This window comes from Haemaphysalis longicornis, unplaced genomic scaffold (assembly GCF_048455015.1).
Source record: "Haemaphysalis longicornis isolate Haplotype H1 unplaced genomic scaffold, Haemaphysalis longicornis Haplotype H1 scaffold_14, whole genome shotgun sequence".
Classification (NCBI taxonomy): Eukaryota; Metazoa; Arthropoda; class Arachnida; order Ixodida; family Ixodidae; genus Haemaphysalis; species Haemaphysalis longicornis.
The window spans coordinates 28,498,123-28,510,446 of NW_027526245.1; the positions used below are offsets into that span (position 1 = coordinate 28,498,123).

Sequence of the window (12,324 nt, forward strand, 5' to 3'; positions counted from 1 at the left end):
TCACGTCGATTGGCTCACGCTCACGACCCTTTCACCAATCATCCTTTACCTGCGACGTCCATATAACCACCCGCAATACTGACAGCCTACGGGAGAGGATTGACCAATGACCTTGACAGCTGTCGTGAGGGTCTGCCGCAAATTCCCCACTTCCATTTAGGTAGAACGTCAAAATACGCTTGAAGGAGCAATTGCCTCGTTTCATTAGATACAAATACTTCCGAATTCGCAAGTCAAAACAAGTGCTTATGTGTCCTTGGAGTTTTGTGTTTGGTTCACAATAACGCGAGTAGGATTGCGACACAGCCAATCATATTTCATGGGCTGTCTGAAGTCTTGCTTTTAGGTGCGCAGCACTTTAGGGGCTGGGCTTGTCATCGTTGCTAGTCCGCAGTCACGCTGTCTAGTCACAGCAGTAACGCGGCTTCACACACCCAAACAGAGGCTTCGAAAAGATACTCGCTCGTCCCTCTAATCAGCGTCCCAGCCAAAAGTAAAGGGGAGAACAAGAGTTGTATATAGCTAAAGCTTCTCCAAACTCGTAACACTGGTCGGTCACATATTTTCCCATTCGTTAGCCCAAAGAAAACTGCCGGTACATTTGAGACAAAATATATGGGCAGTGATCCGTCGTTAATACGAACTCGGATATATCGGAATATCGGTTAAGCCGGAATTTTTGTCGCTGTGCATTTACCTCTCATATGCGCTCTGTGGTCGGCCCCCTTTATCTCGAAATGATTTTTCTGGGGACAACGGATATCTCGAAATGTTGAAACTGAACACAAGGAAAATTACGAAACAGAGAGCAGATTAGGTGTCCGTTTTAAGGCTTAGCTCCCGCTACGCGCCGAGCGTGGTCGTGAGCGCCACATTCGCGCAAAGTAGGCTCTGTAGGAGGCCGATATCCCCGTTACCGGAATCCTCTGTGACGCCTGCATCTTTGGTACAGGTGTGGACAGCGCAGCTATCATTGCAGACGACGAGGAACCTCGAGAAGTGCCTACAACGGCACAAGCAAGAAACATGCTGCTCCTGCTTTGCAACAAGTTAGAATCTGGCGATTGCGACCAACAATTGATGCGATGCATTCAGCCGCGCGAGAACGCTTTTCTGTGACGCAGATGCGAATGCGAAACAGGCCAGCATCACTCATTTTTTTCTTCCGCAACAATAAAAATTCTTTTTTTTTTGCGAATTGTTTTGCCTTTATCATGAGTGTTCCTCTGTGCAGTGCAGCTTTTCTAACCAGCACTTCTTTTTATTTTAATGACCTGGCCACAAATTTTAGGTATTTCGCTTATCCCGAAACTCCTCTTATCTCGACATTTTAACCGGATTTTACGACATCAAGTTAACGAAGGGTTGCTGTTCTTAACCAGCGTTCCCCGCGTTCATTTAGTTAGGAATGCTCTCGGATTGATCTCGTTTACCATAACAAAGTGGGCGCGGAAGAAAAAAATGACGCGTTCAAAATGGCGCAGAAAGGCTCCAGCACGTGAGATGAAAGCAAACACAGGTCCGGCCCGGCCCGGCCCAGGCCCGGCAAGGATCAAAACACAAAGAAAAGAATTCCAGCTGCCCTAGAAGAAGGCTCGCGACCACAGAGAAGGCGCGGGAATTGATCTGCATTGAACAAGCCTCTGTTCAATTTATGAATAGCGGAGTGAGGCAGAGCGTGGAAGAGCAAGACACGAAGAACGACGACACAGCTCCTCTGGCTAATCACTGCTCAGCATTTGACAGGCTTAAAGCTAAGGGCACTGTTTTAACTTTTCTTCGAGGGAACACGGTGGAGTCAATGCGATCCTCGTCTTCTTGACAGATCATTCCGTGTGGCTGCGCAGTAGGATGAAGTGACATGCCAGTGTCCTATGTACGACGGGGTGCTGGAATAATGAATTTTGTTTAGACCTTCATTATCGGCAGGCTACGACCATCAAGTACAATAGATCACGATTTCTAAAGCCGGCCCGCTGTCGTGTTGCCTATTCACGATACGAAGCATATTTACAGCTCGTGCTCGGTGTCTTTATATTTGAGCATGCGGGAAGCATGACGAGCATGGCAAGTTCGACATAGGGGAGCTCTTAATAGCCAACGAAACTTAACTAGCTGTAAGAAATGGCGATCTTTGTTTGCAAAAGAACTGTGACGGGCATCTTTGCTTGTAATGGACATCTAGCCCGCCCTTTTGCACAAATTTGTACTCATCCTAGACGCTTTTGCTTATATATACGTGAGCCTCAGAGGCCTCAATGTCAGTCCGGTTTTTTTCTCTTATCATATGTATTGATGGCCACAGCCATAATTCAGTTGAACCCCCATGGAGTATTACGTTTTCTCCTTTTGAGGTGGCGGTTTTACGATTCATATGTAAGATGCCAGCATAGAACAGCCAAAAAGTCTTAATTTGGCAAGGTCATCAACTACCAGCTACAATTCGGGCTCCTTCTACACTCTTAACAGGACTTGCCAACACGCTTGAAAGCAGTTGTACAGTGAAACCAAACACAGCTATGCAAAGTATAATCCTCCTACAGTAACACCTCCTGCTTTTACGGAACATGTTGTTCTTCCCATCTGCGCAGGCGTGGTCCGACGCATCCTTCTACGTACTGACGGGGCTTGCCATCGGAGTGGGACAACTGCATTCGCTCGCCTCCTACAACGACTTCGAATCACCGTCGCTATTTTGGTGAGAGAGAGACTAAACGTTGTTTTGACCTAAAGTTCACTGAAGAGGGCTCTGGGAGGTCCAAAGAGCATCTGCACCGGTCAGGGCTCGTGCCGTGAACACGTCTTCGCTGACCCCGTGCGAGCGGCGCCGCAATGCCCTCAGAGGCCGCGGAGAAGAGATGAAGAAACGGTCCCTGAGACAGTCACACAGCGTTGGATATCCCGTGTCGAGCGCCCCACCGGCAGGGCAGGAAGGGGTGGAAAATGGCGGAGGGTTGGCGTGAGCTGAAATGATGCGATGGAGAAAGGTGTGCGTCTGAAGCTGTGGCCAGGTTTTAGTGGCAGCTGCTTCAGGCACGCACCTGAACCCATACGTGGGCGATTTCACTGCCGAGGGTATCGTTCTTTTGATCGGAACTTCCGACGGCCACCTATAGTGAACTACAATATATTATAGTTCACTATAGCACATCTGTGTTCGGCCACCTCCAATGTAAACATCAGGAAGCATGAGCTTCGTTTTTTTTTGGATAGTTGCATGAAGCCCATTTAATGTACACATTTCGTCCAGGAGATCGTAACTGCACTCAAGTCCGTCTATGGTCACCCGCTTTCTGACTCTCTGGCCAGCACACGTGGGGCCCAGTGCACGAACGCTTGCACAAGGACGTTCGTCAACTGCTTTGCTGGAATGATCACTTGCTCCACAACCCTGTAACCTCCTCAGTGCAGCGTGAGCTGTCGGAAATTGCGAGTTTCGCAATGTTGTGCCAAATTTGTTTCGGGATGAAAACACTATGTGCACTTATCTCAAAATAAGATTGTACACACTACGTGGGGAAACTCTGTGGCTGGCTCAAACTTTGTCACGTGTACACACGCTTCCGAAATAATTCCCAGAAGTGTACATCGGAAATTTTAGTTACTCGTGGTAGTCTTCGTTGTCTGCTGCAGGTAACTTCTGAAACGCTCTATTATTCATCGACAAAGACCGCTTTGGTGTTACGCTTGCCGCTTTGTTTACTTATTCTTACGGCGCTAAGGTTGCATGCATTGTTTCATAACTACAAACAAATCCCATGAGGCTCCAGAGGTCTTCCCGCCACTTTGTACTTCAAAGAGTGCGGCTTTGGAAAAAGAACGCTCCGGTGTTCGTGCTATTAGAACGCGGGTTCAGCTAAGTCGCACGCTGTCAGAACAGAATTTGGACCTCAAAACTATACGTCTCATCAGTTGCGTATGCATATTCAGTATATTAGTTTTTATACTTTTAAGATGAAAACAAGGTTGCGAGAAGTTACTGGGAGGCGCGTTGTCGCTGGAAGTTTTAGTCAAAGGCGCCATTTGCAATATCAGAACAGCCAAAATAGAAGTCTATGTGTGTGTACGTATGTCTTTCTTAGGCATGACCGCCATCGACCCTTAAGGAAAATAATATTTGATCCTAGTTTTCTGCATTATCTCTATGTCGTGTGCTATAAAGCTTTGTTGGTCGTTATCTGGACGGGGTGGAATTACTCATGATGTTTTTTCAAAATTAGTTTTCAGTGGAAACAAAGCGTCCGGAATTTATCTGCGTAGCGGTCGCCCGAATCTCACATTGCAGCGGTATCACTGCCGTTCGCACTGCGTTCTTTCTGCCTGCTCGCAGGTGTCACATCCTGATGCCCATAGGTATGACCATGTTCAACATCGTGTGCTCAGTGATCGTCTTCGGCATCGGCGGAAGCCTCGCCAAGCAGCTTGGGGTCTGCTTCTCCGACTTCGAGACTTACAGTAAGCTGCCGGAAGCGGCACTCGATTTTAACAGCTCATTCGTCAATGAGACTGCTTCAGAGAAACAGCTATCTTGCTACGCCCGGCACATTCGTCTAAATGGTGCCTCATGCTGTTTGAGCGTGCCGACGTCACGGGGGAAAAGTGTCCGCAAGATATCGTGCGGGCATACGAACATTTCACGGTGCTTTCTTCAACGCGCACAATATAAGGTGCCCGCCTTAGCCAAGACGATAGATATATTTGGCATCTGTAACATGGCGATCTTTTGAGGGTATATGGAGACGAAGGAGCACTGAGGCAAAGCAAGTCGGTTGCCGTATCTTTAATGTGTACCTTTAGGCCTGGTAAAAACCGATTCAACACGGTAAAATAGTTCGATTAAGAAAAGTTTGCTTAAAGGAGCCATGAAGAGAAAACACAAGTTTGGTTCATTCGAAAGATTGCCTCGTTAGAACCATACTGACACCACTTTTAACACAAACTTCGCTCAAATAAGGTACATAATTAGGAAAAAATGGAATGACCATGCGACCCACCAGCTCATTTCCCGCAACAGAACCTATGATGTCACACCAGAATGCTCTGCCATTGGCGGAGGCCGGCAAAAGCAAACGCAAGTTAGGCAGGGCTTACCAGTTTGGATAGTGAGCTATATGCCCGTTAAACATACTGCACATTCCTTTTATGACACTAAGAACGGTGGAGTAAACGGTTGAAGTTCCGAATAAACACGCAAGCGTGTACGCCAATGCGTACGAAACTACCGCCAGCCGAACTCGACATCTCGCCGTCGCCACCGTCGCGCAGACGAATTTTCGGGTTCGAGGCTCTTCGGGGCCAACGAACCGTCCCAGCAAGCACAGCCGCGACCTTGCTTGGTATCGTAATCTCTTCACAGGAGGTTGGCCGTCATATCGCCAACCAGCAAAGTTAAAAATAGAAACGAGGGGAGTAAGGAACAGCAAGCAGCGACGAGATAGTGACAGTCGTCGCAGTTTCGGAATGGTGTTGGCTTGCTGCTATTGTTAGGAGCTCGTTTCCAGTTTACAGCCACTGAAAACTTCAGTTTGTTCGAGTACTTTACAATGAAATTTCGTTGCTACGTTTTGAAATGCCCATGTAGTACGGGCAAATCGTCCAGGGAGTGCGACATCCCCGCCGGTGAGGAGATCTCCTTTCATGTGCTGCCCAACGACGAACCACGGCGAAGCAAGTGGATACGTTTTGTGAACTTTGCAAACGGAGGAGAAAGAGAGCTAAAGGAAGTACGAGTGTGCTCGCTTCATTTCCGAGGAAGTGATTACGGCAGGGGCCGTTACGTTAGCTCACTCCTGGGACATGCTGGTGCTCGTCGCCGACTTCGTCAAATCGCCGTCAAAGCGCTCTGACCTTGGGGGAAAAATGCCGTACACACCGCGCATTGACGCTCGTATCTTTCTGGTCGAAGCAGAGAGCACGCGCGAACGGCTTTCCATACACGACATCGGCCAACTGGCATAAGCGATACTGCTACTGAAATTGAACTATTATTAACCGTAATAAAAATACGGCACATACGTACCAGTCTGTATTCGTCCGTCGCGACGGGGCTGACGAGGCAGCGGTGCCGACGGCTGGGCGTTCGTCTGTTGTAGCTATCGAGGAATGGTCGCTTTCCGGTCCATCCGCGTATCCCACAACTCCTGCCGCTCGTGCACTTAGAAGCATTGAGCGTTCAAGTGGTGTGAGGTTGTTAAATGCAAGCCCGAGCTTCTCGGCGAGAGTTTTAATAATAATAATAATAATAATAATAATAATGACTTTATTTGGCATCAAGGATACATGATGCAGGAGACCTGCAGAAAAAGCTGGCGTGATGCCAGCTTGACAAGGCCGCAGGCCCCCCTGCCTCTCCGGATCAGGCGATTCCATGACTAGGGCTGCGGGTGCACTAGGTTTTACTAGTATTTTTAAAATGGCCGCCGTCTCGGTTTCGGCACGAGTTCCGGTTCCTGTTTGATTCCCGCGTGTGGGTGCTATATGGAGTCGACATACTAAGTATCTGTTTCATGGACCGGCTCGTATTACGTCATTGTTCACGTCACGAAATGTGCAATTTAGCGGGACATTTAAAATTTTGGCTTAAATTGCCTTATTTCTCAGTGAATAAAGCATCATTTGCTTCCGGGAAAGCGCTTAGGGTACTATGAAACACCTAATCTTTCGAATAAAACAAACTTTTGTTTTCTCTTCATGGCTCCTTTAATACGTTTGGGTAAAAACTGAGCATTCGCGGTGGTTCTTGTGAAGAGCACTTCCTTCGTTTCCTCTCTCTCAAGTTGTGAGAATTTTGTGAAAACAAATAAAGGTATGTCACGTGTCATCGCCCATCGGCACTATGTGACTAGGAAATTAGCTGACAACGTCGGAACGCAGTGGCGATCTGGAGGCAAAAGCTTATTTCCAAAACATGGACATGTAAAAGAACCCCTCGAATTAGCGTCAGAAGTGAGTGAATGGAGACGACACACCTAACTCACAACAGTAGGATCCGATCGGTTCATGATTGTCAGTTAGGCCTAATATCCTTCATCTACTTCCTGCTGCGGGTAACTTCCCCTCGCAATGCACACAGTGGACATGAAACAATTTTTCTGCACAGTGGTTACTTGCCAGCCGTATTCCGAGCTGGGACGAAGCAATTAAACCAACCGGCTGCTGCTACAAAATTGTTTGTTTTTTCTCTCGCGTCTTCAAGCCCAGATATCACGGTGCCGGTCGATCGTGACGAAACATTGCCTTTATACCAATTCACTGCCTTGCCCTCCCCGCACCCCCCCCCCCCCTTTTTTTTTTCATTACTAATTTTACCCCCCTGCGGTCTACTAGGCAACCGAAGCATTGCCATGGGAACAACGTTTCGGGGAGAACGACCACGGAAGAGGTACAACTGGTAGACGAGTGCGCTTGAAACTCCCGCATAGCGGGGTCCGTACCCTTTTGGATTCTGGCGTTGCGAATACGAAGCGCTTGCGCGTAGAGGGGTGGTACAACTTGCACATTTGTTGCAATATATATCTAGGAATCTCTTGACGAAATTACAGGTTGGAAGCACTGCGCCATGTGCGTTTAATGCGCCTGTGAGCGGCAGCTGGAAACGCGTCGTGGTCCACAAGCGGAAGCACGTCTCACAGAAAACAAACGCTGTAAAAAACCAAACATAGGACGAGGCGTGGACAGGACAAGCGCTAACTTTCAACAAAACGTTTATTGCAGCACCAGCGCATATAAACACGTCTGGGTAGCATGAAGAGAGCAGGAAGGAAAGGGAAACATCAAAACGATGGGCGAAACAAGGAAAACAGTGACGTACCGCCTACGACAAGAGATTGAGCTCAAGTTTCGATAAGGCTACGGACGGCCTGCTGACGCATTGATCACTAGGCCTTGCAATCTCTGCCGCTGCCACAATTTCTCTTGTCAGGCCCGAGCGGTGAAAATACAGGACAGTTGTTGGTCGTACAGAGAATGACACGGGTTTCTCGAGACACATTGTTTACAGTGGGCAGCCAGCTGACCGCCCGTGACAACGCTCCTGTCCTTGTTCTTGTGCTCTTTTAAGCGAACGTTTAAGCATCTGCCGCTCTGGCCGATATAGTGTCTACCACACGACAGAGTAATTTTGTAGACAACTCTGCGTCGTCATTTAACAAAGGCGTCTCTGTGCTTGATAGCGCAGATCGGTTTCCGCGCACGCGTGAGACAGCTCAACCTGCGCATAGCCAAAAGCTTGTTAGGTGCCATAAACACTACCTTGACCTCTGAACGTTGCCCAACTTTCTTGAGGTTATGCGATATTTTAAGTATGTATAAAATAGCAGCTAGGTTTTCTTTGGCTCTTCTTTCTTTGTAATTACTCTGGTTTTCTGCCCTCTGCTCATCGCTCAAACGAAACTCAATTTTTCTTTTGAGATGCAGGCCTTCCGCGACGGAAACCTAGACAGGTTATTGTTTACGTCACGGCAGGCCTGAATACTGGAATACTGATAAAGATATTGTGCAGGATAACCAGGAATGTAGCAATTACAACGAAGCCGATGACAACAGATTGAGTAGTTGAGGTGCATCCACCGTTTCTCCCCATTGTACTGAGAAAAATCTTTCCTCAAGGAGTCTCAAAGCAGAAAAAGTAAGTCACAAACCTGCAGACACAAACCTATAACAGAGACCGCCACAAACCTATGAAATTTTAAAAGTCTCTACAACTATGACTACTGAAGTAGGGCATTTTACGTGCCATTCTACTTCAATAAATTGCCGAATGATACCTTCATGAAAGATGCCAGGACATTCTTACATACATAGATTTTCCGAACTGCTAAACAGAAGGCTCCTCAAATAAACAAACACAGAAAATATTCGGTGAGTTCTGACATTATGACGCCAATTCGTTTGTCAGTTAATATGTTTTAGAGATATAGTTGTGTCTACATCATATTGTCACTTTTCCCCTTCGAGTACAAATATTAGAAACTAATTCCTCAGTTAAATTCGTTTTGCATTCTTCAATATGGTACCTGAAGCTTAGGTGATGGCAATGTCTGCGGTGACCTTGTGTTGTTTACCGATTTTCGCTGTTTTCGGGGGTTTTGGAGTTCTTCCATACTAGTTTCTTCTCCAGCTTCGAGAAAATATTTAAAATCCCAGGATTGTTTACCTAGGGCAGAGTTAATTATGGAACAACTGGTAGGAATGTGTGCGCCCAATTAATATGCATTGTCGCAACCCCGTATAGGTCTTTCGTGTCTCCTTCGTACGCGTACGTTTAGCGCCCATTTCTTCTTTCCAGTGAAACAATGTCTCACTAAATATTCTTATATCGCGAACCGCAAGCGGAATGTGTTCTGCCTTTGCGATTTCTTTTGGAACCCTCTGCGCTGTTCCGCATAAGAGCGAAGCTTGCTAGCACGGGCTGGTTCTTGTATCGGAATGCTGCGAAAAGGGAATAAAATGTATGTACGTACGCATGCATGTAGGCATTAAAACCGAAGGCTTCGAAAAAAAAGTCAACTGTGCTACCGCTGCGCTAACACGACACCCGGCTGGTAAAAAGAACAAAAGTGAACTGGTAAAGTGAACTGGTGAATGATCAATGAACAAAAGGGAATTGGTGAATGCCGCGCCCCAAGTGAGCGTGACGGCGCGTGATGAGTACAGGCGCACGCAATGAGGCCACTCACTGTGGTACAGCTGCCGTGTGGATTGTGGCAAGTCTGCATTAAAAGACGAATAAAGGAAAGCGACGAAATTGACATAAACGAGAAGCAGCGTTAAGAGGCATTTGATAATCGCTACACTTTCGCCTCTACGGCTTGTGGGCATACTTCAGTCCCCGGAAATATTTTATGACCTCACGTACCCCAGACGATGCAGGATTGTCGAAGGAGTGAAGTTTTTTTCCGTGAACTTCAGCCCCACATTAAACAGAAATGAAACACAAGCGTCGAAGAAGCAGTCAACGAAGTATTGTGCTTAGACGTCGACGATTCCAATGCCCCGGCGTTTGCTTTCGCACGCATTTATCTCGCAAAGCTTACCTTTCTAGAGCCACCACATTAGATCGAGAACCTTGCTGATGACATACCAACAGTTTAGGTTAGTGGCGATAATGTGGTATCTTTGCCCTATGAAGCTAGCCTGCCGGCCAGTGTACAACATAATGGGCAAATTGGAGATATGCTGGCAACACGCGGTAAGATAACTGGGCGCGTTCGCCCGCTGGTAACGAACGAATGGACGGATGAATGGAATAAACTTTATTTAAGACGAGCTTTAGGTGCTGATGTTCAAAGTATATGTCGTGGAATTACGAATATAACCGCTATGTCACAAGGTGCGTATGCAAACACGTGGCTCGTTCTTTTAATACATAGCGGTAAAACACTACCTAATAGTGTTTGACGCTATACACTGCCAACACTTTTCCTAACTTTTTAGTGGTATTATAATGCAGCAAATCAAGTATAAAGTGCGACCCTGCGCTGTGACTTCTTAAAACCAACATCCCGGACTTTGAAACGACAAAACGTGCTCAAGTTTAGGCTCCGGAGGATCTTCAACGAAGCTGACCTTACCGACCTTCGACATTATTCCCACTAGCCTTCCTCAGCCCAGATTTCTGGCCTTACATTGCTATGATATTTTTCTGGAAGCCGCTCTCGTTAATTTCCAAAGAGGAAACACGATCTCCGTGGCGCTTACATTTATTTTAAAGACGATAGTCTTTCTTGGGCTCCTTAAACCCAGAAATTTTGTCTGTCTGTATGTCTGTCTGTCTGTCCGTCTGTCTGTCTGTGACTCGATTCAGCCACCCGGCCAAAGTAAAACAATGCTTGCGCAATAGTCTTATATAGTCACAGCTAAATCTACCCGTCTAAGTCCGGTGTAATGTTCATACTTGTCAACATTGTTGAAGAAGAACAAGACACTACGCAAATATAAGACAACAAATTAGTACAGAAGTGATATTTGCAGTGTTCCTTTATAAAAAACTCCCACCTCCCCTCGCAGGAACCCCTGTGTAGATGCGACGCATAGGCGGAGCGGCGAAGGGAACGCATTTTATAGCGCTCATAACGTTGAGGGGACTGCGTAAGCTGGTCCCAGTCGATGACGACGTTGGCGTACTTGTAAAGCGGCGTGGACTCTAGGTGTTTGAGCCAAGCGTGGATGTTGCTTCGCCGGAGAACGGCACACCGGTTATATGCGCAGGGCGCCCGAAGGAGAGGAAACCGCGGAAGAGAGAGTACTGCACATGCGCCGGCCCCAGCGCGTCTGCCGCGGCTATGACGCAACGTGCCGCGGCTATGACGCAACGCAATCCAACACAATCCACTTTAATCCAATCCAATCCAAATCCAATCCAACCGAATCCAAGCCAATCCAATCCAATCAAATCAAATCAAATCCAATCCGATGCCCCTCGCGAGTGTTCGTTATCGGAGAGGAGAGGGGGTGAGCGGCGGAGAGCGCAGCTCGCGCGGCGAGGAGAATGGCAGAGGGGTGGACAACGCCGACGACAACAACGACGACGACGCCGGAGGGACAAGGCGAGTGAATCAGATGCTCTGCATCTAAAAATCATACATGCTTGACTTTTTGCGAAATTAAATACTTCATCAACTGCAGAAAAAAATTCATCCCGCCGTCGCCTGCTGTCGCCCGCACCACTATAGCTTCTGGCGCTATTTTAAGAAATCAACCGGCAACAGTTACGAAAGGTTCCACTAGATAGCTTCCACGTTCTGCTTGCAACGCACGTGGAGTAGGGAAACGCGGTTCTGTAAACGTTGAAGTAGGGCGCCTCGATTCACGCGCCTCTTCGCCGTACGGCAGCGTTGACATCGAGACACCCGGTTTGGAGCAGTGGAACGCGGGAAATTTAAAATGATTTAAGCAAACATTTGGCGTCTTTACCTTGGGAGGAGCGCGACGCAAGAGGAACAACATGAGAGGTGAGCGGCAAAGCGAAGGGAGGCATTTCCTTTGCAAAAGTCGATAAAGACTATCGTCTTTTGACGACATTTGCAACGAAAGGAACATATACACGGCCAATTGTTTTGTAAATGGCGCATTTACTTCCTCCGAAGGCCGAGGAAGTTTTCTTGTTCGCCGTGGCTCTGCAGTTGGGTAATGGCCGGCTGTGCGCCTTCTCCCGTGCAGCGTTCGTGTTCCCGTACGTGATCTTCGCCGAGGTGGTGAAGAAAATGGACTGGCCGAGGTTTTGGTCCGGAATTTTCTACGGCTCTGTATTCCTTCTGTCGGTAGACGAGACGGTAAGCATAGTCTGAGTTAGTCTGAAAGTAAGGCGGACAATTTTGGATTGAT

General features: G+C 47.5%; 1 protein-coding gene across 2 annotated transcripts in view; it reads left to right on the forward strand.

The window, feature by feature from the left end:
* Positions 1-12,324, forward strand: part of LOC144165017 (sodium-dependent proline transporter-like) — an 86,672-nt gene that overhangs the window by 47,104 nt on the left and 27,244 nt on the right. For both annotated transcript variants that reach the window (XM_077695186.1, XM_077695187.1), the window contains exons 7-9: positions 2,592-2,698; positions 4,331-4,455; positions 12,160-12,272. In XM_077695186.1, coding sequence (XP_077551312.1) covers positions 2,592-2,698; positions 4,331-4,455; positions 12,160-12,272 — 345 coding nt within the window. The remainder of the gene's footprint in view (positions 1-2,591; positions 2,699-4,330; positions 4,456-12,159; positions 12,273-12,324) is intronic.